The following is a 25,227-nucleotide window of genomic DNA, read 5'->3' on the forward strand; positions in this document are numbered from 1 at the left end:
GCTCTCAAACACCCAATATGAGTAATAAAGGCCTATTCAAAGACACATTGTTGTACAGTTTTAAAACACCGGAATGGGAAGGTCCTAAAAACTACCATCTACCATAAAGTAAAAAACAAACAAATGGGAAAAAAAGAGATTACATGCTAAGGAAAGTAATTCACAATGGCAACAGACTTTTCAAAGTGGCACTGGAGGATAGAAGGGAGTAATGCACTAAAAATTCTAACATTAAATAATTATCAAACTGGAATTTAATCATGAGTGAAGAAGAAATTAAGACATTTTCAGACAAGTAAGGAAGTAACTGGAAGATATGCTCCAAATACAGAAAGAATAAACTAGGAAATAACAAAAAACAGAATTCAGGAAACAGTAGATTCAACCTAGAAGAACACCAAAGAGAAGTCCCAGGATGGCAGTTGGATAGCAGGTGTAGAGGGCAAGAAGCTCAGAAAGAGCAGGCTGCCAGGCTCCAGAAGAGTAAGTACAACCATTGCCAGAGGTAAGTTATGAATATATTGATTGATTTCTACAAAAGAGTCTCAATAATGGGCATATATGAAACATCAAAAGCTCATACGTGGCCTGAAATAGGTGGCTTCCCTAAAAAATATTTCAACAACTTAGAAAATGCTGAGCTGAGAAGTACAATACTAGTATCTTACTTCCTCGCATAACCACTGGTGTGTTTATATCCTAAAAATAAAGGTTAAAAATGCTATTAGTTCAGTAATTATTAAATTATCTTTACGTCTCTTTTCTTACTTTAAATCACTAGCAATCATGACTTTAAAAAGAGAGATTATCTATAGTTGAAGAAAAATTTTAAAAATAAGCAGAAAAAACAGACAAATCACAAAGAAATCTAAATGGCAAACAAATACACTGAAAAGGTAAATTTTGTAAGAAATCAAGAAAAACAGCATTTTTCCCTCAAAGTGAACAAGAAAAGATGAGGAACCAAATGTAAATGCTTGAAAAACATTATTTCCCTAAAATATGGTCATTTTGCCTCTGGAAATCTACCTTAGAAATAATCTCAAACACTAAAGAAGTTTTATGTTCATTGCTGCATTTTGTTTTTCCTGTGCTGAAACAATCCCTAATAGCATTTCGTTTTGTTTGAAAAAACAGAAAAGAAAAATAAAGTCTTCCCATAACTCTCTATTTAAAACTACATATAATGTATACGTACAATGCTTATAAAAGCAAATAGTGAAAGCCTCACTCCAACCTTCCAATCGCTCTCGAAGTTATCAAGTGTGAAGCATAGTTTCTACCTTAATATATCACATGTATATATATTTACATACAAACACACACACAGACACACGTACACTTCTTATAAAGAGGAAAACTGAGATTATTATACGTGTGTAATGCTCTGTAATGTTTTTCTGCCACTAAATATATTAGGTAACAGTTTTTGAGTGCTGACTACACATAGACACCATTTTAAGTGACTACAAACATTATATCATTTAAACTTTATCATGCTCCATATAAGTCAAACAACTTTGCATCTTAGTACTAGTATATTTACCTCATTTTTTAAAAAAAAGTTTTGTTACAATCTATCTTATGGGTATACCATAATTTACTATGCCTCCATTATTGGACATTTTGGTTTCTTCTAATTTTTTGTGTAATACCAACCATTTAGTAAAAAAATAGGAAACCACTGAAATACGGGAATTAACTAAGTTACACTATAATCACATGAAATATAATGCTACTATAAAAAATGATCAATGGAAAAGCTATGTAAATGCATCAGAAAATGCATAGATTATATACACAGTAAAAAAACAGGAAACACCAAAACTATTTAAAACAGTCTGGATTCAACTACGTATTAAACTGGTAAAGCGGTTTCTAGGTGGAAACTCTGGGTGATCTTTCTTCCTCTTTTTGCTACTTTTAAATTTTTCAACAGTGACAATGTGTTATTTTAAAAGGGAAGATAAGTAAGTTATACTTTCTTTGTATAAAAAATAAGACCACACAAATTGGTAATCTTAACACCTTAAGAAGCTGACTTATCTAAATGCAAAACTGTAAAGTTCCCTTCAATCATTTTCAGATACAATTCATACAATATTGATTTTATAACATGTTGATACTATAGTATTATAATGAAAATTACTTCACATAACACATTAAGGCAATGTGGCGATACAAGGACTATTTTTCCAATTATAAATCTTAAAATAATAACTATTTTCTGCTGGCAAACTCATTTCAAGATACATACTTTTGCTCTTGACTGTGTTAATTCAAAGTGGATAGATTCAAATTTTGTCATTAAGGAATGATTCTGTGTGACCAAACAAGCATTCTGTTGCCTAAGTTTATTTAGTTTCTCTCGAAGGCTTTTAATCTCCTGATCCACAGGGGTAGAAGATGAAAACATCTGAAAGAATGAAAAAGAACAAATACATTTTCAATTATTTCGATTAAGGGTTACATGTAATTAATGGAAAACTATGAGCAATTATTAATAAAATGACTAAGCAGCTCAGAAAATGAGTTAAAATACTTAGTGAGTATTGACAAGGATATGTGGAACAATCAATACTGTCTCCTCCACTGCTGGCGGAAGTATATACAAGTATAATCTGGAAAACAGTGGTACACTTTGGGAAACTGGTTGGCATTATCCAGCAAAGTTGAGTATGCTAAGAACCAATAATATCATCCCTAGATATAAACCTGATAGAAACTTTTGTACTTTTGCACGTGCAGATATAAAACTATTCATAGCTACATTGTCCACAAGAGATAATAAATGGGAAGAACCCAAATGTCACCAACAATAAAATGGATAATAGGTAAAATATTATTTTATCTGTATACATATTTTTATTATATTCTTTTTATACATATTTTACAATATTTAATTTTCATGAGGATTGTGATTTTCAAAACATTTCTTTTAATTAACTTTATTTTGAGTGATTTATTTATGCAATTCAAAATTCAAAACTATATAAAAGAAAAAGTATACACAGAAGTCTCTTCCCATCTTTAATAGGTGGGTAACCACTTCTATAAGTTTCTTGTTTAGTCTTCTAGTGATTCCATACACATCCATAAGCAAGACAAATTACCCACTTCCCTCCTCTCCTTATGCAAAAACTAGCACATTAAATATAACATTCTGCACCGTGCATTTTTTTTTAACTTGGAACAATATACACTGGCAATCTCTCCATAATAAATACATTGACAAACTCCTTTTTTTTCTCAACTGCATAGTTTCCATTGCATGAATAAACCATTAACTAACCGCCTATTACTAGATACTTGAACTATTTCTAATCTTTTGATATAATAAACAATGCCTAATTTCATATCCTGCAGGTGTGTCTATAGTATCGTTTTCCAGAAATGGGAGTTCCAAGTCAAGGTAAATGTATTTGTAATTTTGGTAAATATTGCCAAATGCATCTCAGTTGGGGTTATATCACTGCATTCCCACTAGGCAATGTACCCGTACCCAATATCACCAATAAAATAACATCTCAAACATCTGAATGTTTAATAATTCTATAGGTAAGAACTAGGTAAGGTACTTAGGTATAGTTTCATTTTGAATTTATCTTATTATGAGGAAATTGGACACCTTTTCATTAGTTTGGATATCACTTTTATTTCTTTTTCCATTCACGTCTTTTGCCCATTGGGTTACTGACCTTTTTGTTCTCAGTTTCTAGGAGCTCTTTACACACTAGATTATCCTTTTGTCTTTGATAGGCATTACCATTATTGTTTTCCCAATTAAGGCACATATACAGTAAGAATGATCAGCAATTTGAATGAGGATAGAGATCAAATTTCTTGGAATTACATACCATGTAAACATGGAATTTGAATTTGTTTCTAAAAAGTAGGTTCAGACAGCTTCATTAAGTAGCTTCCTTACAAAAAAGAAAGCTCTTAATGGTTGGCTTTCTGAAGTGGAAAGAGCAAATACGTATCCAAAAAGATTATGTGCAACCATATCTGTGTATATACATGTAGGGAGTGCAGGGAACAAAGAATAGGAAGAGAGTGTAAAAGGAGATAAAAGGGTTGAGTAAGGAAGAGGGATAAATGCAGGGAGATAAATATATGATAGAATAAGAAAAAGGAAGACAGTTTCAGACCAAGCAAAGATCTCTAACATCATGGACAAAATAGAAAGATAATGAAAGAATAGTGCCATACTATTCATAGTACTTGATCCAGGCTAAATGTTGGGTATACCTTAACCACTTAATAAATAATTGATTACCTATTATGTATAAGATGTAGTGTTAAAATCAAGGGGATTATAATTTACTTAAGAAGACATTTAACTGCAAAAAGGTAATAAATAGATAAGTTTAAAAGTAGAGTAATACACCAAGATAACTACTTTCTTGTTAGAACATAAAAAGAACAGTTATATTTAAATTTTTGAGTACCAGAGTAAAAGATTATGGAAACCAAGAATAAGGTATTTAAAGAAAAACTGAAAAAAAAAATGTTTTTAAGTAGACAGGCCTAAAACCAACACTTCTTTTAACTAGATAGGTCTAAAAATAATAACCTTATCTCTTGCCTTTTTTTGAAAATCAGTGCTGCTACCAGATATTTTACAAACGTTTTCATAAGGTGAATAATTCAAAAGTCCAGGGTGGCTAGGCTGAACATCCAAAATTAGCTTTTCAGACCTTGAAGGATTAGGGGCATAATCAGAATTTTCACTTGGACTAACACTAGAGAAAAAAGAAAAAACATATTTCAGTTCTTGGATAGTTTATTCACTACAAATTGCTATACATTAAATAAGAAAATAGAAAACCTGAAATGCTGCTAAGTAGATTCACAGTTACGAACATAAGGCAATATTTCCACTAAATTTTAAATAAATCATAATTACTTTTAAACTAGCAAACTGTATTTCTAGAGCCTCTATGCTAAGATTACTTAAGATTCAAAAAAGCATTAAAAATTAATAAAGCCCAAAAAGTATATTTTATACTGAGTTCTAATACACTGAAAGTGTTTTTAATATGCAAAGAGGCTTCTCTAATATTCCCATTTTTCCCTAAACTGAAAGTTATATTAAAAAGTATAAGAAAATTATTTCTTATTCCAGAGGCACTTTAGAAACAATACATAATAATGAAATTCACACATTTTATATTGATATATTTAAGGCACAGTGAATTCTGCATGTGATTTTACCTACTTACCTGGATAACTCTTCCCCTAAACTCTGCAAACTCCATTCTGTTATCTTCAGTTCATGTCTTAAGGAAGCAACATTTGCAAGCAAACTTTCCTCTTCATTGTCTTTATTATAGTAGTCTGATGAATTAGATTCCATTTCTTAAAAAAAAATGAATTTCTTGTACCTTGCCTGAAAGATTCTGTAGTTTCAGTCAAAATACTCACACGAATAGAATTTAACTCATTAGTTTTCTATTTCAAATGTTGTGAAATCTTTCATGGCGGTTTAAAACAAAACAAAAAACCAATAATAATGAATTTATCTGTAGTGTAAAGCCATAAAGGAGTTCAATACAATTCCAATGAATGAATTTTTCATTTTAGCCAGGGTCTAGTTATTATAGCTCCCCTTTTCTAAGCATACCTGATCTTCCTAGCAATTGTTAAGTATTTTCATTCCATGTTAAGGAAACTAAGAATTAGACATTAAATAACTTGCTCAAAGTCACACAAAGTGTAAATGGTGAAATCAAGACTTGAATCCAAGTCATTAGGATGCAAAGACCATTAAATTATGTCTCATTGTAGCTTTATTATTTATTACAGATCAATTTCAATATGAGGTGTTTGAACTTTCACAATCACACTACGAGTACTAGACATCTGATTAAATGGTATCATTACAGTCATTCATATTTTGTTAGAAGGGAATTTATTACCAGATAAAAGTTATCTCGTCCTCCTATGCCCAATAGTTACAAAATTTAAAAAACACACATTTACAAGTCACAACCATAGGGATCAAAATAACATTTGGCAGGTCAACTTAAAGAAATAAACAAAGAAAAGCTTTTGTTTCTTCAGTGGATGAGTATCTCTAGGGTTGTGAAACTACTAAATTTCTTTGCATATAAAAAAATCATAATAAAGCATATTTTATTATTGTAATTAATACAATAAAAAAACTAAAGCTTTATAATCTCCACTACTTCTGTAGAGCTTTCTGCGCAATCTTAAAATTATATTCCTCTTTCAGATCCCATTTACCTTTTTCATTGTAGCATTTCCTTCAATGCCCTTCTTAGCATTCTGCTCCTATCCCAAGTTCCAAAAGGTTAGGAGTCCTGTCATTACGTTCAGGACTGCAATGTACTTACAGAAGCTCAATATTTTGAATGAATTAACAAATACTAAACTATCCTTCCTTCCCTCAACCAGTCAGAATGGTATGCTACATTTTTTCTCCACTCAAAAATTCTCAAATGTAGGGAGGAAGATTAAAAAGAAAACTCCCACCTTATGGAAAGAAAGTGGCAGGAAATTAAATGAGATACTGTGTAATCTTAATAGACAAACTGGTTCTATCCTCTTTCCCTTTTTTGTTTCCACAAATTTCCTTCTGCTTAAGTGACAAGACTCTCGCAGACAAGTCAATAAATCAGGTCCCCATCTTGCTTTATCTATTCAACATCTCCAGCTCTCTGTAGGATGGTGAAGGAGAAAAGGGTTGAGAAAATTGGGCAAATTCTATAATGCCATTTGGTATTATATATTTCATCTTAAATCAGGTTTTAGTTCAACATCTGTGTATTTTCATGTAAGAAATAACTGTCAGACCGGGAGCGGTGGCTCACGCCGGTAATCCCAACACTTTGGGAGGTTGAGGCAGGTGGATCACGAGGTCAGGAGTTAAAACCTGGTCAAGATGGTGAAACTCCGTCTCTACTAAAAATACAAAAAAATTAGGCATGGTGGCGGGCGCCTGTAATCCCAGCTCTGGGGAGGCTGAGGCAGAGAACTGCATAAACCCAGGAGGCAGAGGTAGCAGTGAGCTGAGATCACACCACTGCACTCCAGCCTGGGCGACAGAGTGAGACTCCGTCAAGAAAGGAGAGGAGAGGGGAGGGGAGGAGAGGAGGGAGGAGAGGTGAGAGGAGAGGGGAGAGGAGGGGTGGGGGGAGGAGAGGGGGGAGGAGGGAAGAGAGGAAAGGAAAAAGGAAAGGAAAGGAAAGGCAGGCAGAAAGACAGGGAGGGAGGGAGGGAGGGAGGAAGGAAGGAAGGCCGGCCGGCCGGCCGGGCGCGGTGGCTCAAGCCTGTAATCCCAGCACTTTGGGAGGCCGAGACGGGTGGATCACGAGGTCAGGAGATCGAGACCATCCTGGCTATCTTGGTGAATCCCCGTCTCTACTAAAAAATACAAAAAAACTAGCCGGGCGAGGTGGCGGGCGCCTATAGTCCCAGTTACTCGGGAGACTGAGGCAGGAGAATGGCGTAAACCCGGGAGGCGGAGCTTGCAGTGAGCTGAGATCCGGCCACTGCACTCCAGCCTGGGCGACAGAGCGAGACTCTGTCTCAAAAAAGAAAAAAAAAAAAGAAAGAAAGAAAGAAAAGAGAAGAGAAGAGAGAAGAGAAGAGGAGGAAAAGAAAGAAGAAAGAAAGAAAGACAGAAAGAGAAAGAGAGAGAGAGAATATATTTAATACTAAAATGTTTTCATTTTCCTAGTGGGCCATTTACTGTCAAATGAATGCCCTTAACCTCAATTTACAGTAGTTACCCAAAAAAGTATATCTTCACTGACTGAATACCAAGAAAAGCACATCATCCTACTCATCGACCTTAACATCATCATCTTTGGGCCCTAATTAACAATGTGTTTGTAGGTTTGCACACGCACACCCATCAAACGAAGGACAAGTGTTCTTTTATACCCTACGTATGTGATATAATGGGCTGCAGTCGAAAAAGATTCCTCATTTTGGAAAGAGGTCATAACTTTGTATAGTAGTCTCTTGTCTCAAGATTGCTTGACACAGCTGATCCTACATCCGTGTGAAAGAAGCAGGGGTCGGGGGCGGACGTGACATCTTCCTTTCAGTTTTTTTTTTTTTTTTTTTTTTTTTGAGGAAATACTTTTTTTTTTTTTTAATTTTATGGAGACAGTGGCTCGCCATATTGCCAAAGCTGGCCTCGAACTCCTGGGTTCAAGCAATCCTCCTGCCTCGGCCTCCCAAAGTGCTGAGATAACAGGCGTGAGCCACTGCGCCCAGACTCCTATTTTTCATCAAATAAAATACAACCGTTCAGAGGAGCATGCTCAGCAACCGCAAGGACCAGTCCCAGCGCATCCAAGGTGCCGGGAAGGGAAAGGAACAAAACTCCCCCAGGTAAGCTGTTTTCCCCACGCCAAGGGGCAGTCGCTCACCACCCAAGTTGCAGCTGGGGAGAGACTCACCCGGCGACTGCGTGCTTCGCACTCGAGTCTACGTTAGGAAGCCTCTGACCCTCTCCAGGGCCCCTGCGTGTGGAAGCCTCGGACGCTACTTGGAGAACCAGCGAACCCCAGCAGCAAGGAATTCGAACCGCCGCGGGAGCCGTTGGGACTCGCCTACCCGGCCGCTGCCCCGCCCCGGCGCAGATTGCGTGAGGCGCCGCCGGAGGCGCGGGGCTTGCCGGGGATCGTGGTCAGCGAGCGCGTCCGAGCCCACTAGCCGAGCCTGCCCGGGACTACATTTCCCACAATCACCGCCAGGATGCCCATTGGTGGGGGAAGCCATGGGAACCAGAGGCAGTCAGTGGGAGAGGCGGGCGGCGCTCACGCCTGGCCTGAGGGGGCCGAGACTGAGGTAGTAGCGGAACGGGGCTGGTGGCTCCGCCCTGAGTCCCTACCCTTGGGAGGCCTGCGCTTCTCCTTCGGAAGGAGTGTTCGCCGCCGCCGCCGCCACTTGGAGTTTCTTCAGACTCCAGATTTCCCTGTCAACCACGAGGAGTCCAGAGAGGAAACGCGGAGCGGAGACAACAGTATCCCACGCCTCTTGCAGCCCGGATCACCCCAGCAGGGATGGGCGACAAGACCTGGCTGCCCTTTCCCGTGCTCCTTCTGGCCGCTCTGCCTCCGGTGCTGCTGCCTGGGGCGGCCGGCTTCACACCTTCCCTCGACAGCGACTTCACCTTTACCCTTCCCGCCGGCCAGAAGGAGTGCTTCTATCAGCCCATGCCCCTGAAGGCCTCGCTGGAGATCGAGTACCAAGTAAGTGCGGAGGATAAACCAGCCTCCTTCCTTTAACCCAGCTACACTGCGTTGTCGCCTCTCACCCGTTTAGAAACTTCTGGTGGACGGCCCAGGTGGTGAAGAGGCGAGGGCCGTCCGGGAAGCCGGCCCGCTCTGCGCAGGCGCGCGAGGCGAGGCGAGGCGAGGCTCTCACTGAGGCCGGAGACCCAGAACTTAGGCTGGACCTGGAATTGACGACTACCCGCCTAATCCCCTTTCCTCCGGTCGGAAAGAGGCCAGAACTGCTGATGTGGCTGGCTTTTCTCTTTGTTTCCTAATTCGCCTATCGCTTTTCTTAGCCACTACACGCTCCGATACTGAGAATTTCACAATGCGGAACTGATACACGTTCTCCTTCATCATTGGACGAGGTGATGACACTTGTTTGAATCACCCCCACCCCTTTCACACAATTCAGATGTTACAGATCTTCACTGTCTTTGCTTCAGTTAAGGGTTTTTGAATTATGATCGTGTAATTATCACTAAGCCCGATTTTGAAATTTTTTGGAAGAGGCTGTTGCTATATTTAATCATACATTGCCGTTTAAGTTATATATGCATTATTTTCAAAAGATCAAATCGTATATTAAAACTTTATAACCTTTCCTTTCTTTTCATTGAGCATTGTAAGCATTTCCCTCGTGTCATTGTTTTCTTTTTTTTTTTTTTTTTTAAGACGGAGTCTCGCTCTGTTGCTCAGGCTAGAGTTGGAGTGCAGTGGTGCAATCTCGGCTCACTGCTGCAACCTCTGCCTCCCGGGTTCAAGCGATTCTCCTGCCTCAGTCTCCCGAATTACTGAGATTACTGACGTGCGTCACCACGCCCAGCTAATTTTTGTATTTTTAGTAGAGACAGGGTATCACCATGTTGGCCAGGCTGATCTCGAACTCTCGACCTCAGGCGATCCACCCGCCTCGGCCTCCCAAAGTGCTGGGATTACAGGCGTGAGCCACCATGCCCAGCATGTTTTCTTTTTAGTATCTGCATAATATTCTTGCTGGGAATTACCTTATTTTATGTAGTCATGCTAGTAGGGGGTAATTTCTTAGAAGAAATCTTGTTCGTTCCACACAGCAAATTTCGATGTTTCCAGGTAGCAGTACAGGAAAAAAAAAAAAACAGCATTGATGTGTTTCATCTTTCAGTGTTTTAGAAGTCAATTATAATCATCAAATGTTAATTTTTTAACTTGATGTAGAGAATTGTTTTTAAATACCAGGTACTGTCACATACAGAGCAAAATTAAAAGTTGTAGAATTTTTTATACGATGGAACTTTAGGATTAAGTTGTATATAGGTACACAAGATAAGCACAGAATAAAATATCTAAAATCACATAGTGAGCAAAACTGAGGCTAAAACTCAGTGTTTATTGATTTCCAGTAAAGTTCAAAAGTTCAGCATTTACTGAACAGTTAACACGTGCCAGGAATTGTGCATGGAGGGGCGGGAGACCAGGGGAAGCGGGGTTGTGGCGGTTGTAGGTAAAAGAGAAAGAAAGAATCCCTCTTCTCAAAGAGCTTAATAAGGGTTACTGGCTCATAAACAGGTAATTTCAATAAAGGATGGCTAAGTACCAGTAGAGGAGGGTCATTTCTAAGGGTTTCAGAGAGGATTCCTGGAGAAAATAAAATTTAATCCAGAAAGATGCTTAATTGAGACAAAAATGCAAGGAACAAGGGACATTTCAGAAAAAGGAATAAAAAGACCTATAGTTCTTAAAATACATAGTGTAAGTGGGGATGGTTAGTGTGTAGTGGACACTACAAGTACTGAGTTTGTATTAGACTTTAAGACATATAAAGTCTAGGGTGGGAGTAGCAGAAAAGGACATCAGAGAGGCCAGAAGGCTGGGGTCTTGAAGCCTCAATCATAGCCTTGTTTGCCACGCTGTGTAGGTTTTCCTTAATTTTGTGCAAGTCCATTTAAGATTTAAGGAGATCACTGGATGCAGTGTGGAAAATGGATTTAAGGAGAGCAAAATTAGAGTCAAGGAAACCAACTAGAGGGCTAGTGAAATAGTCTAGATAAGAAAACAATTTGTATTAATAAAAAAACTTCAGTATTTACACACATTAGGGAAGATATCTATTTTAACTACTGTCCTCTTATAGTTAAGAGCACCAGCTCAACTTTAGCCTGGGTTCAAATCTTGAGTCTGCCTACTTAAAACTTACGTGATCTTCTCACTTGTAAAATAGAGATAATAATTGTAACTACATCATAGAGTTGATTTGAAAAACATGAGTTAATAAATGCTGATATTCAGTGTAAAGTGGTCTGTTAAAATATGCTAATAGATCATCCCTGACACGTAGTAAATAGTCAATGAATGTTAGTTTTACATTTATACCTCTATAGTTACGTAGCTGGCTTGGTTTAGCTTTATTCTTTACATCTTTAGTCACTCTTAAAGGTACTGTTCTTTTTTTTTTTTTTTTTTTGAGACAGAGTCTCCCTCTGCTACCCAGGCTGGAGTGCAGTGGCGCAACCTAGGCCCACTGCAACCTTCATCTCCTGAGTTCAAGTGATTCTCCCACCTCAGCTTCCCCAGTAGCTGGATTACAGGCATGTGCCACCACACCCAGCTAATTTTTGTATTTTTAGTAGAGAGGGGGTTTCACCATCTTGGCCAGACTGGTCTCAAACTCCTGATCTCAAGTGATCCGCCAGCCTCGGCCTCCAAAGTTCTGGGATTGTAGGTGTGAGCCACCACGTCCGGCTGGGACTATTCCTTTAAAACATTTTCCCTAAACAATTTGTTTTGATTGAGGAAAGAGGTAAAATCACTTAATATATGTAATCCTAGACAGTGTTGGTGAGATGTGTAGGGTAAAGATCATCTTCCACCCTATGTTTGCATTTCCCAACTTGTTTAATTTCCCAGTAACTACATCCTACTAATTTTTGTCTTAAAGTTAGTTTTTAAAATATTATGGAACAGACAATCCAACTTTGTCCTTGGTTACTGTGACATATTGAAAATTTTACTAATTTCTTTTTAGGTTTTAGGAGAATACTTTTTGGATAATTGACTAGCCCCACATTATATTGATAGAGGCTCTTGAAAACTTTAATGCCAATTCATGTATCTTATGAATAAAATAGAGCTTCCATTTAGAAATTTAAGTCATTCTTGAGTGCTTGATATGTGTCAACACTATCCAAGGTGCTAGGGATACAACGGTGAGTGAAAATATTGGCTAGGTGCAATGGCTCACACCTGTAATCCCAACACTTTGGGAGGCCAAGGTGGGAGGATCACTCAAGCACAGGAGTTTCAGACCAGCCTGGACAACACAGCAAGACCCCATCTCTACCAAAAATAAAGTAAGCCAGGCATGGTAGCACACACTTGTGGTTCCAGCTACTTGGGAGGCTGAGGTGGGAGGATCACTTGAGCCCAGGAGGTTGAGGCTATGGTGAGCTGTGATCATGCCACTGCACTCCAGCCTTGGTGACAAGAGCAAGACCCTGCCTCAAAAATATATATATGATATATGTATGGTATTTTATATATATATATTTGCGTGTGTGTGTGTGTGTATAGTCCATGCTCTCATACAATCAAGTATGGGGACAGACATTAATCAAATTATTACACAAATACATGTCAAAGTATTTAATAGGGGGAATGAAGGTAAGTTCATAAGACTGAGTGGGCTCAGTAGGAGGACTTCATTTTATCTGGAAATTGAGAGACATCCAGAAGTAGAGTTAATTTCTATAGAATTATCAGGCTTTCGCTAGGCATAAGGGAATGAGTGGGACAAGACAATGGGTAAAAAAGAAAAACAACGTGCCAAGATACTAAGGAAAAAGAGAGAAAGATACCTTTGAGGTCCTGAAAGACAGGATACGGAGAGAGAACAGTGGTACAAGTCTACTCTAGAGAAGTCAGTAGCAACAGCAATCAGATCATGCTGGGCTTTTAGGTCCTTGTTAAGGATATGGGTCTTTTTGCAGAGACCAGTAAGAAACCACTGAAGAGTTACAAGCAGGTTAACTTGATCGGTGTTTTTTAAAAGATCATTTTGGCCGCAAGGTATTGAGCCTCTCTGTACCAGTTTCTATATACTTATAAAATAATAACAGTCACCTGCTCCCTACTACATACTATTATGAATAAATATGCTAATACATGTAAAAGGAATGGTATCGAGCACCTAATAAGCACTCAAAAAATGTTAGCTAGAAAGTAAACCCTGAGCCTTGAACAATACCTTTTTAAGGGCATAATAGGCACTAAAAAGTATCCTTGAATGAATGTACCAGACGTTTACCAAATATGTAAAACTATCTGGGTGGGTTTTTGGGAGAGTATAGCTGTATCAATTTTGAAAAATTTTTATTAGTCTTTTCATTTTTGTATAGAGCTAAATTTCAATACTTTCTAGTAAACTGGCCGTTTCATCTAATTTTTAAAATTTACTTGTATAATATATCTGATGCCATTTGGAATACCTCCTATTTCCATTTTATCTGCAGGTATACATGTCTACTATTATATGTATATATGTATATATAAAGCAAATGTAAATATAAATATGTATATAAAAAACAAAAACTCAAAAGCCATATATATATATAGGCACAAGGGAGTAAGTGGAACATGACAATGGATAAAAAAGAAAAACACATGCCAAGATACTAAGGAAGAAGAAAGATACCTTTGAGGTTCATTTATATATATATATATGTGTGTGTATATATATAAATGACTTTTAAGTATTATATATATCAGTATATATATAAATAGGTGGGTTTGGGGGAGAATAATATATTTAATAGTTTGATATATATGAGTTTTATATGTGTGTGTATATACACACACGCACACATATATTTTTATATATTATACACACACACACACACTTTTTTTTTTTTTAAAGAGATAGGGTCTCCAGCAATCCCATTACTGGGTATATACCCAGAGGAATATAAATCATTCTACCATAAAAACACACGCATGCGAATGTTCAATGCAGCACTGTTCACAATAGCAAAGACATGGAATCAACTAAATGTCCAGCAATGACAGTTTGGATAAAGAAAATGTGGTACATATACACCATAGAGTACTACGCAGCCATAAAAAAGAATGAGATCATGTCTTTTGTGGGAATATGGGTGGAGCTGGAGGCTATTATCCTTAGCAAACTAGCACAGAAACAGAAAACTAAATACCACATGTTCTCACAAGTGAGAGCTAAATGATAAGAACTTATGAACACAAAGACGGAAACATGAGACACTGGGGTTTACTTGATGAGGGAGGGTGGAAGGACAGAGAGGTGCAGAAAAGATAACTATTGGGTACTGGGCTTTATATCTGGGTGATGAAATACTAGGTGCAAAAATAATTGTGGTTTTTAACACGTTTACCTAGGTAACCTTCACATGTACCCCCAAGCCTAAAATAAAAGTTAAAAAAAAGAGAGAGAGAGAGATGTGGGGTCTCACTATGTTGCCTAGACTGAATTTGAACTCAGGCTCAAGTAATACTCCCACTTCAGCCAGCCTCCTGAGTAGTTGGGACTACAGGCACGTGCCACACACCTGTCTCCTTTATGAATTTTTTTACTTCCAATTTTTTACTTCCAATTATAAAAGTAATATACAACCTCCTTAGAGTAAGTCAAACAATACAAAGATGTAAAAGCAAAAAATGCCGGGTGCGGTGGCTCACGCCTGTAATCCTAGCACTTTGGGAGGCAAAGGTGGGTGGATCGGGAGGTCAGGAGCTGGCCTCCTGACCAATATGGTGAAACCCCGTCTCTAAAAAAGAAAAAAGACAAATTAGCTGGGCGCAGTGGTGTGCGCCTGTAGTCCCAGCTACTCAGGAGGCTGAAGCAGGAGAATCATTTGAACCCAGAAAGCGGAGGTTGCAGTGAGCCGAGATTGCGCCATTGCACTCCAGCCTGGGTGAAAGAGTGAGACTCCGTCTCAAAAAAAAAAAAAACAAAAAACTAACTCTATTGAATGCCTGTTGTCATTCTCCTAGATGTGAACTCTTCCACACCTTTCCCCATACTCATAAAATCATACAGGGTTTGATGGGATGAAACATATATGATTATTTTAATTAAAATGTCATGATCCTTAAAGTCCTTACGAAGTTTTTACCAACAGGTAAATAACCCAAATCAGAGGAAGTCTATTGGTTCATATAACTGGAAGTCTGAATAGGACAGATTTCAGGCTTAATTTGTTTTCCTCTGGTTCTCACGGCTCTGCTCTATAGACTTTTCTTAAAGAATTGAATTACTTTTTCTTCACTGACAGATATTTTTCCTAAATACATCAAAACTAGTATTTTATTGTCTTCTGACTTCGATTATAGCTGTTGAAGCTTCCTGTCAGTTTGTTATATATTTGTAGTTCGTCTCTATTTTCTCTTGTTGCTTTTTAAATTTTCTGCTTCTGCATTTTCACTGCAGTTTAAGTGCATCATCTATGCTTCTTAATCTCTCATTTCTCTCTTTGTCTCTTCTATTTTATGGACAATTTCTTCAGCTCTATCTTCTACTTAATTTTAAACATTTATCAATATTATTTTTGATTGGCAAACTATAATTGTATAATTTATGGGATATATTGTGATGTTTTGATACATATGTACAATATGTAATGATTAAGTCAGGCTAATTAATATTGCCTTGCCTATAATTTTTTATGATGAGCTATTTGAAATTTAGTCTCAGTTATTTTGAAATATACATTATTATTGAATATAGTCACTTTCCTGTGCAATAGACCTCAAAACCTATTTCTTCTGTATATCTGGAACTTTGTGATCAACAACTCCCTATTCCCTCTCTCCCCAAGCCCCCCGCCCCCAGCTTCTAGTAACCATTGTTCTACTCTCCACTTCTAGGAATTCAACTGTATTAGATTCCACATATGAGATAATGCAGTATTTGTCTTTCTGTCCCTGGCTTATTTCACTTAGTATAATGTCCTCCAGTATTCCATTGTGTATCTATACCACATTTTCTTTATTCATTTCGTTAATGAACACTTAAGATTGTTTCTATGTCTTGACTATTGTGAATAATGCTTCAGTGAATACAGGAGTGCAGATATCTCTTTTACATACTGATTTCAGTTCCTTTGGATGTATACCAGAAGTGAGATTACTAGATGATATGGTAGTTGTATTTGTGGTTTTTTGAGGAACCACCGTATTGTTTTCCATAGGGCTGTACTAATTTACATTCCCACCAACAATGTACTAATTTGTTTTTTCTTTTTTGAGATAAGGTCTTGCTGTGTCACCCAGCTGGTCTTAAACTCCTGGGCTCAGGATCCTCCCATCTCAGCCTCTTGAGTAGCTGAGATTACTGGCACGTGCTCACCATGTCTGGCAATAATGTACTAATTTACATTCCTTTTCTCCACATCCTTTTCAACACTGTTATCATTCATCTTTTTTACAAAACCCATTCTAACAAGTGTAAAGTAACATCTCATTGTGGTTCATTAATCTTTTTAAGTTACAATCTGTTGACTCTTTTATTGAGTTTAAAATTTCAATGACTAGATGTTCTATTTCTCCCTTTTCCCCAGATTACCATAATTAATCCTGACTTTATTCCATTTCCATTTGCAGAAAGTCTGAAATATTTTCCATTAACATTTCATAGAGATATTTCTTTTTTATCTCTGCCTGGTTTTGTTCTTTTCTTATGGTTTTCTTTCTTAGTTTTTTTAAATTAATAGGCTTTTTTTAGAAGAGTTTTAGATGTATAGACTAATTGACAATTGAGCACACATATACCCCCACATTCCCATACAGTTTTCTCTGTTATTAACAACTCACATTAGTGTTGTACATTTGTTAAAATTGAGGGCCATTTTGTTAACATTAACTAAAGTTAAGTCCATAGTTGCATTAAGGTTTGCTCTATTGTACAGTTCTATGCATTCTGAAAAATGCATAATGTTATGTATTCACCATTAGTATATTATGTAGTATCATACAGAATAGTTCCATGGCACTAAAACTCCCCTGTATCCCACTTTTACAAACCCCCTCTCCCAAACACTGAACTCCTGGCAGCCATTGATCTTTTTTACTTATTTCTGTGCTCTCTGTTCTGTTCTCTATTTGTCAGTTCTTTCATCAGTACCATGCTATCTTGATTACTGTAACTGTATACTAAGACTTGAAGTTGGGTAGTATCAGTCTTCTGACTTTGTTCTTCAATATTGTCTGGACTATTCTGGATCTTTTTTCTTTCCAAATAAATTTTAGAATCAGTGTGTCAATATCCACAAAATAGCTTGCTGGGACTCTGATTGGGATTGCATTGAGTCTGTAGATCAAGTTGGGAAGAATTAGCATCTCAACAATATTGAGTCTTCCTGTCCATTGACATGGTATATCTCTTTATTTAGCTCTTCTTTGATTTCTCTTATCAGTGTTTTGTGGTTTGCCTTGTATAGATCTTGTACATATTTTGGTAGATTTGTACCTAATTCTTTTTTTCTTTTTTTTCTTTTAGTGCTAATGTAAATGGTATTGTATTTTTTATTCCCAACTCCAGTTGCTTGTTGCTGGTGTATAGGAAAGCAGCTACTATTGTATGTTAATATTGTTTACTGAGACTTGGCTATAATCACTTATTAGCTCCAGGAGGGGTTTTTTTTGGCAGTTCTTGAGGATTTCTACATGGACTATCATGTCATCTGTGAACAAGGACAGTTTTATTTCTTCTTTTCCAATAGGTATGTCTTTCCCTTTCTTGTTGTATTACATTAGCTTGAACTTCCAGTATGGTATTGAGTAGGAGTAATGAGGGAGTAGCATTTTGTCTTATTTCTGATTTTAGTGAGAAAGCTTCTAGTTTCTCACCATTAAGTGTGGTCTTAGCTGTAGGATTTTTGTAAATGTTCTTCCTTAAGTTGAGGAAGTTCCGCTCTATTCCTAGTTTGCTAAGATTTTTTTAATATTAAATATCATGGATTGATATTGGATTTTATCAAATGTTTTCCATACGTATGCCATTGCTGTATCATCTGAGTTTTGTTCCTTAGTCTGTTGATGTGATGAATTACATGAAATAATTCTTGAATGTTGAATCAGGCTTATATACTTGGAACAAATCCATCTGGTCATGGTTGTAATTCTTTGTTTACACTGTTGAATTAGCTTTGCTAATATTTTGTTGAAGATTTTTGCATCTATGTTCCTGAGAGATACTGGTATGTAGTTTCCATTTCTTGTAATGTCTTTTCTGGTTTTAGTATTAGGGTAATATTGGCCTCACAGAATGAGTAAAGAATTGTTCCCTCAGCCTTTATTGTCTGTAAGAGATTTTAGAGATTTGGTATTATTTTGTCCATAAATGTTTGGTAGGATTCACCATTGAAACTGTCTGGTCCTGGTCCTTTCTTTTGGGGGAGGTTATTAATTATCGATATAATTTCTGTAACAGATACAGGCCTATTCAGGTTATCTGTTTCTCCTTGTATGAGTTTTGGTACTTTGTATCTTTCAAGGAATTGGCCTGTTTCACCTAAGTTTTCAAATTTGTGGGTATAGATTTATTAATAATGTTCCACTATTATCCTTTTTTAAATATTTTTTAAGATGGAGTCTTGCCATCACCCAGGCTGGAGTTCAGTGGCACTATCATAGCTCACAGCAGCTTTGAACTTCTGGGCTCAAGTGATCCTGTCACCTCAGCCTCCCAAGTAGCTGAGCCTACTGTCATGCACCACCATGCCTGCCTTTGTGTGTGTGTGTGTGTGTGTGTGTGTGTGTGTGTGTGTAGACAGGGTCTCACTTTGCTGCCTAGGCTAGTCTCAAATTCCTGGTTTCAAGTGATCCTCCCATCTCAGCCTCCCAAAGTGCTGAGATTACAGGCATTGGCCACCACGCCTGGCCATTATTATTCTTTTAATGTCCATAGATAATTAATGATGACCCAGCTTTCATTTCTGATATTAGTGTTCTGTGTCTTTTCTCTTTTTTTCTTGGTTTGCCTGACTAGAGGTTTATTAGTTTTATTGATCTTTTTAAAGAACCAGCTTTTTGCTTCATTGATTTTTTTTTTTTTCTGGGTTGATTTCTTGTTATCAGTTTTCTTGATTTCTGCTCTAATATTTTTCTTCTGGTTGTTTTAGGTTTATATTACTGTTCTTTCTCTAGCTTCCTAAGGTGGATGTCTAGATTATTGATTTTAGATCTTTCTTCTTTTCTAATAAGTTCATCCAATGTTATAAATTTCCCTCTAGGCATTGATTTCTCTGTATCCCACAAATTTTTGTTTGGTTGTATTTTCATTTCATTGAAGTTTAAAAAAAAATTATCTTGAGAATTCTTTGTCCCATGAGTTCCTTATAAATGTGTGGTTTAATCTCCAAATAGTTGGGAATTTTACAGTTATTTTGGTGTTACTGATTTCTACCTTAATTCCACTGTGGTCTGACAGCACAAGTCAAGGTGTGTTTTATGGCCCAGAATGTGGTCTGTGTTGGTGAATGTTACATATGAGCTTGAGAAGAGTGTTATTCTTCTGTCATTGGATTGATTAGTTCTCAAGATTCAATTAGAAACAGTTGATTGATGGTGCTGTTCTGTTCAACTATATCCTTACTGATTTTTTGCCTCCAAGATCTGTCAATTACCGATAGAGGGATATAGCAGTCTCCAACTATAGTAGTGATTTTCTATTTCTTCTTGTGGCTCTTTGTTTTAGCCTCACATATTTTGATACATTGTTGTTATATGTATACACATAAGGATTGTTATGTCTTCATGGAAAGTTAACCCATTCATTATAGGTAATGCCCCTCTTTTTTTTTTTTTTTTTGAGACGGCGTCTCACTGTGTCGTCCAGGCTGGAGCACAGTGGTGCCATCTCGGCTCACTGCAACCTCCACCTCCCAGATTCAAGTGATTCTCCTGCCTCAGCCTCCCAAGTAGCTGGGACTACAGGCATGTGCTGCAACGCCCAGGGAATTTTTTTTTGTATTTTTAGCACAGACGGGGTTTCACCATGTTAGCCAGGATGGTCTTGATCCCCTGACCTTGTGATCTGCCCGCCTCAGCCTCCCAAAGTGCTGGGATTACAGGCGTGAGCCACCATGCCCGGCCAGTAATGTCCCTCTTTATCCCTGAAGATTTTCCTTATTCTGAAGTTGTCTTTCTCTGACATTAATATAGCTACTCCAGATTTCTTTTGATTAGTGTTAACATGGTATATCTTTCTCCATCCATTTATTTTAAATCTACCTGTGTCTTTATATTTCAAGTTGGTTTCTTGTGGACAGGCTATGGTTAATCTTGTATTTTCATCCACTCTGACAGTTCTTTTAATTGGCATATTTAGACCATTCACAATATACTTATTGATATTGTTGGGTTAATATTGCTATGTTTATAACTCCTTTCTATTCATTGTACTTGTTCTTTTTTTACATCTTCCCTCCCTTTTCTGCCTTCTCTGGTTTTTACTGAACATTTTATATAATTCTACTTTCTCTCTTCTCAACATATCAATTATATTTCTTTTTTAAAATTTTTGTGGTTGAAATGAAATTTATCCCTGGGATGCAAAGATGGTTCAGCATTCTCAAATCAATCAGTAGAATGATATGATACATCATATCAACAGAATGAAGGACAAAAACCATATTATTTCAATTGATGCTGAAAAAATATTTGATAAAATTCAACATCTCTTCATAATAAAAACCCTCAAAAAACTGGGTATAGAAGAAACATACCTCAACATAATAAAACCCTTAGACAACAGACCTACAACTAGTATCTTCTGAATGGGGAAAAACTGAAAGCCTTTCCTCTGAGATCTGGAACACAACAAAGATGCCCATTTTTACCACTGTTATTAAACATAGTACTGGAAGTCCTAGCTAGAGCAATCAGATAAGAGAAACAAATAAAGGGCATCCAATTTGGAAAAGAAGTCAAATTATCCTTCTTTGCAAATGATACATTTTATATTTGGAAAAATCTAAAGACTCCATAAAAAAGCTATTGGAACTGATAAATATAGTGAAGTTGCAAGATATAAAATCAACATACAAAAGTCAATAGCATTTCTATATGCCAACAGCAAACAATCTGAAAAAGACATTTAAAAAGTAATCCCATTTACAGTAGCCACAAGTAAAATTAAATACCTAAAAATTAACTGAAAAAATGAAAGATCTCTACAATGAAAACTATAAAACAGTGATGAAAGAAATTGAAAAGGACACCAAAAATGGAAAGATATTCCATGTTCCTGGATTGGAAAAATCAATATTGTTAAAATGTCCATACTACCCAAAGCAATCTGTAGATTCAATGCAATTTCTATTAGAATACCTTTGGCATTCTTCCCAGAAATAGAAAAAACAATTTAAAAATGTATATGGAACCACAAAAGACCCAGAATAACCCCAAAATATCCTAAGCAAAACAAAACAAAACTGGAGGAATCACATGACCTAATTTCAAATTATGCTACAAAGATATAGTAACCAAAATGGCATGGTACTTGCATAAAAACAGACACACAGACCAGTGTAACAGAATAGAGAACCTAGAAACAAACCTATACACTTACAGTGAACTCATTTTTGACAGAGGTGCCAAGAACATACACTGAGGAAAAGACAGTCTCTTCAATAAATGGTCCTGGGAAAACTGGATATCCATATGCAGGAGAATCAAACTAGCCCTCTATCTCTCACCATATACAAAAATAAAATTAAAATGGATTAAAGACTTAAATCTAAGACTTCAAACTATGAAACTACTACCAGAAGACATTAGAACTCTCCAGGACATTGGTCTGGGCAAAGATTTCTTGAGTAATACCTCACAAGCACAGGCAATAGAAGCAAAAATGGACCAATGAGATCACATCAAGCTAAAAAGCTTCTGCTCAGCAAAGGAAACAGTTAACAACAGGAAGAGCCAACCCAAGAATGGGAGAAAATATTTGCAAACTACCCATCTGACACAAGATAAATAACAAGAATATATAAGGAGCTCAAACAACTATACAGGAAAAAATAATCTAATTTAAAAATGGGCAAAAGATTTGAATAGACATTTCTCAAAAGAAGACATACAAATAGCAAACAGGCATACGAAAAGGTGCTCAACATCATTGATCATCAGAGAAATACAAATCAAAGCAATAATGAGATCATCTCACCCCAGTTAAAAGGGGTTATATCCAAAAGACAGGTAATAAGAAATGCAAGAATGTGGAGAAGAGGGAACCCTTATACACTGTTGGTGGGAATGTAGATTAGTACAACCACTATGGAGCACAGTTTGGAGGTTCCTTGAAAAACTAAAAATACAGCTACCATATAGTCCAGCAATCCCAATGCTGGGCATATACCCAAAAGAAAGAAAATCAGTATATCAAAGAGATACCTGCACTCCCATGTTTGTTGAAGCACTGTTCACAATAACCAAAATTTGGAAGAAACCTAAAGTGTCCATCAACAGATGAATGAAGAAAATGTGGTGCTTGTACACAATGGAGTACTATTTAGCCTTAAAGAATGAGATCTTGTCATTTGCTGCCACATGGATGGAACTGGAGGTCATTATGCTAAGTGAAATAAGCCAGGCACAGAAAGACAAATATCACATGTTCTCACTTATTTGTGGGAGCTAAAAATGAAAGCAATTGAACTTACGGAGATAGAGAGTAGAAGGATGGTTACCAAAGGCTGGGAAGAGTAGTGGGAGGCTGGGGGGTGGAGGGGGAGGTGGAGATGGTTATTGGGTACAAAAAGAACAAAAATGAGTAAGACCTACTATTTGAAAGCACAACAGGTGACTATAGTCAATAATAACTTGTTCTTTTTAAAATATTTTTGCTTTGTAAGGCACTTTTGTTGTAGCATAAATGTACATTTTAAAATAACTAAGAGTATAATTGGATTATTTGTAGCACAAAGGATAAATGCTTGAGGGGATGGATACCCAATTTTACATATGGTTAATATGCATTGCTTGCCTATATCAAAACATCTCATGTACCCCATAAATATGTACACCTACTATTTACCCACACAAATTAAAATGTAAAAAAAAATTTGCCCTAGATTTGCAATATACATTTACAACTAATCTAAGTCCACTTTCATGGATAGTACAGGTACATTATAACTGAGTATTCCCAGTTCCTCTCTGCCATCCTTTATAGTTGTCATTCATTTCACTTATCCACATGTTGTAATCACTGAATACATTGTTGCTATTATTACTTTGAACAATAATCTATTTATCAGATTAAGAAAAATGAAAGATTTTATTTTTTCTTCATTTATTCCTTTCCTGATGCTCTCCTTTCTTATGTAGATCCATTAGTTATCTATTGATAAGAAACTAATCAACCACAAAATTTACTGGCTTAAAACATTTACTAGCTTTAGTTTCTGCTGGTCAGGAAAATCTGGTCACTGCTTAACTGGGTCTTCTACTCTGGATCTCTCACAGGACTGCAGTCATCTTAGGCTCATTTGGGAAGGATCCAAACTCACTCATGGTTGTTGACAGGATTCAATTCCTTACTAGTTGTTGGACTTAGGCTTCAGTTCCCTACAAGCTGTTGGCCAGAGGCCTTCCTTGTTTCTTGCCACATGAGCCTCTCTGTAAAGCGTCTTACAACATGGAGGTTTTGCTTCATCAGAGCGAGTAAGAGGGCAAGAGAAAGTGTCAGCAAGAGAGAACAAGCTAGCGAGACAGAAGTTATAATCTTTAGTAACCTGATTATGAAAGGGACATCCCATCACTTTTGCCATGTTGTATTTATTACACAAGTGTATGAATACCAGAAAGGCAGGGATCATTGAGAGCTATCAGAAGCTACCCATCAAACCCGTGCCTAATGGGGCTATATCCTGTGTGAATCGTGTATGTCCTAGGTTGAGGATATGACCCTCCAGAAAGGTTTTGTGGTTTCTCCTCCCAGGCATTCCACAATGGAGGACTACATTTTATATTGTTCTCTGATTGAGTCTGTGAACACGTGGGTAGTGAAACTGTGAACTACAAAATTGCTTGGTGTGTAAGGTGAGCTTATATTATTTTTTCACATATGACTTGAGGCCAAGACAGACAAGCTTTCTTGTGATCTCTGTGTACTGGTGGACTTTTTAAAAATTTTAACCCTTTTACTGATGGTATGACCCCTCAAAGATCCTAGCTTTATGCATAGTTCTTAGTTCCTGCTCCTTACATAATTCAGCACCAAAGCTTCATGACCTGTCCTCATGGGGATATTAAATCTCAAGTTTCCAGGTAGGTAACTGACAAGTTAACCCCCTTCACAGACTACCACTTACCACTCTAGTTTTCATGTCTTTTTTTTTCTTTGCCCTCACTATAGAGTTGCAAAGATTGTTTTCAAAATATAATCCAGCATTTCCAGGGGTTTTATACTGGGAGGGCTTTTTGGTTATCTGTATATTGCCAAATTGGATGTCCCTCTATTTAATGTTTAAGCATCCATTTGTCAGCATCAAAATTAATGTGTATGTTTTCTTTTAACTGAACTTTTAACAGTTTTACTATTATCCCCATCATGTTCCATTGAAATAAACTGGAATTTTTGTTTCAGATTATGGCTTTTTTTTTTTTTTTTTTGAGATGGAGTCTCGCTCTGTGGCACAGGCTAGAGTGCAGTGGCGTGATCTTGGCTCACTGCAACCTCCGCCTCCCGGGCTCAAGCGATTCTCCTGCCTTAGCCTCCCAGGTACCTGAGATTACAGGCGCAGATCACCACGTCCAGCTAATTTTTTAATTTTTTTTTTAGTAGAGACAGGGTTTCACCATGTTGCCCAGGCTGGTCTTGAACCACTGACCTCAAGTGATCTGCCCACCTCAGCCTCCCAAAGTGCTAGGACTACGGGAGTAAGCCACCAAGCCTGGCCCAGATTGTGGCATTTTTATTATTTATTTTGTATTTTAAAAGTATATTTTATGGCCAGGC

The 25,227-nt window shown here is 37.1% G+C and overlaps 2 protein-coding genes and 1 long non-coding RNA gene across 3 annotated transcripts in view; 1 reads left to right on the top strand and 2 right to left on the bottom strand.

The window, feature by feature from the left end:
• Window positions 1-8,575, bottom strand: part of CCDC18 (coiled-coil domain containing 18) — a 121,216-nt gene extending 112,641 nt beyond the window's left edge. Inside the window, exons 1-4 of the mRNA XM_023230985.2 lie at window positions 8,436-8,575; window positions 5,226-5,361; window positions 4,577-4,745; window positions 2,258-2,416 (exon numbers count right to left, since the gene is read on the bottom strand). Coding sequence (XP_023086753.2) covers window positions 2,258-2,416; window positions 4,577-4,745; window positions 5,226-5,359 — 462 coding nt within the window. The 5' untranslated portion in view covers window positions 5,360-5,361; window positions 8,436-8,575. The remainder of the gene's footprint in view (window positions 1-2,257; window positions 2,417-4,576; window positions 4,746-5,225; window positions 5,362-8,435) is intronic.
• LOC111555113 lies at window positions 7,957-8,917 on the bottom strand. Its single transcript, XR_002735416.2, has one exon. It is a non-coding gene; the product is annotated as an uncharacterized LOC111555113 (long non-coding RNA).
• The window catches only part of TMED5 (transmembrane p24 trafficking protein 5), a 29,567-nt gene continuing 12,939 nt past the window's right edge, over window positions 8,600-25,227 (top strand). Inside the window, exon 1 of the mRNA XM_023230986.2 lies at window positions 8,600-9,230. Coding sequence (XP_023086754.1) covers window positions 9,042-9,230 — 189 coding nt within the window. The 5' untranslated portion in view covers window positions 8,600-9,041. The remainder of the gene's footprint in view (window positions 9,231-25,227) is intronic.

Source organism: Piliocolobus tephrosceles, chromosome 1, assembly GCF_002776525.5.
Source record: "Piliocolobus tephrosceles isolate RC106 chromosome 1, ASM277652v3, whole genome shotgun sequence".
Taxonomy (NCBI): Eukaryota; Metazoa; Chordata; class Mammalia; order Primates; family Cercopithecidae; genus Piliocolobus; species Piliocolobus tephrosceles.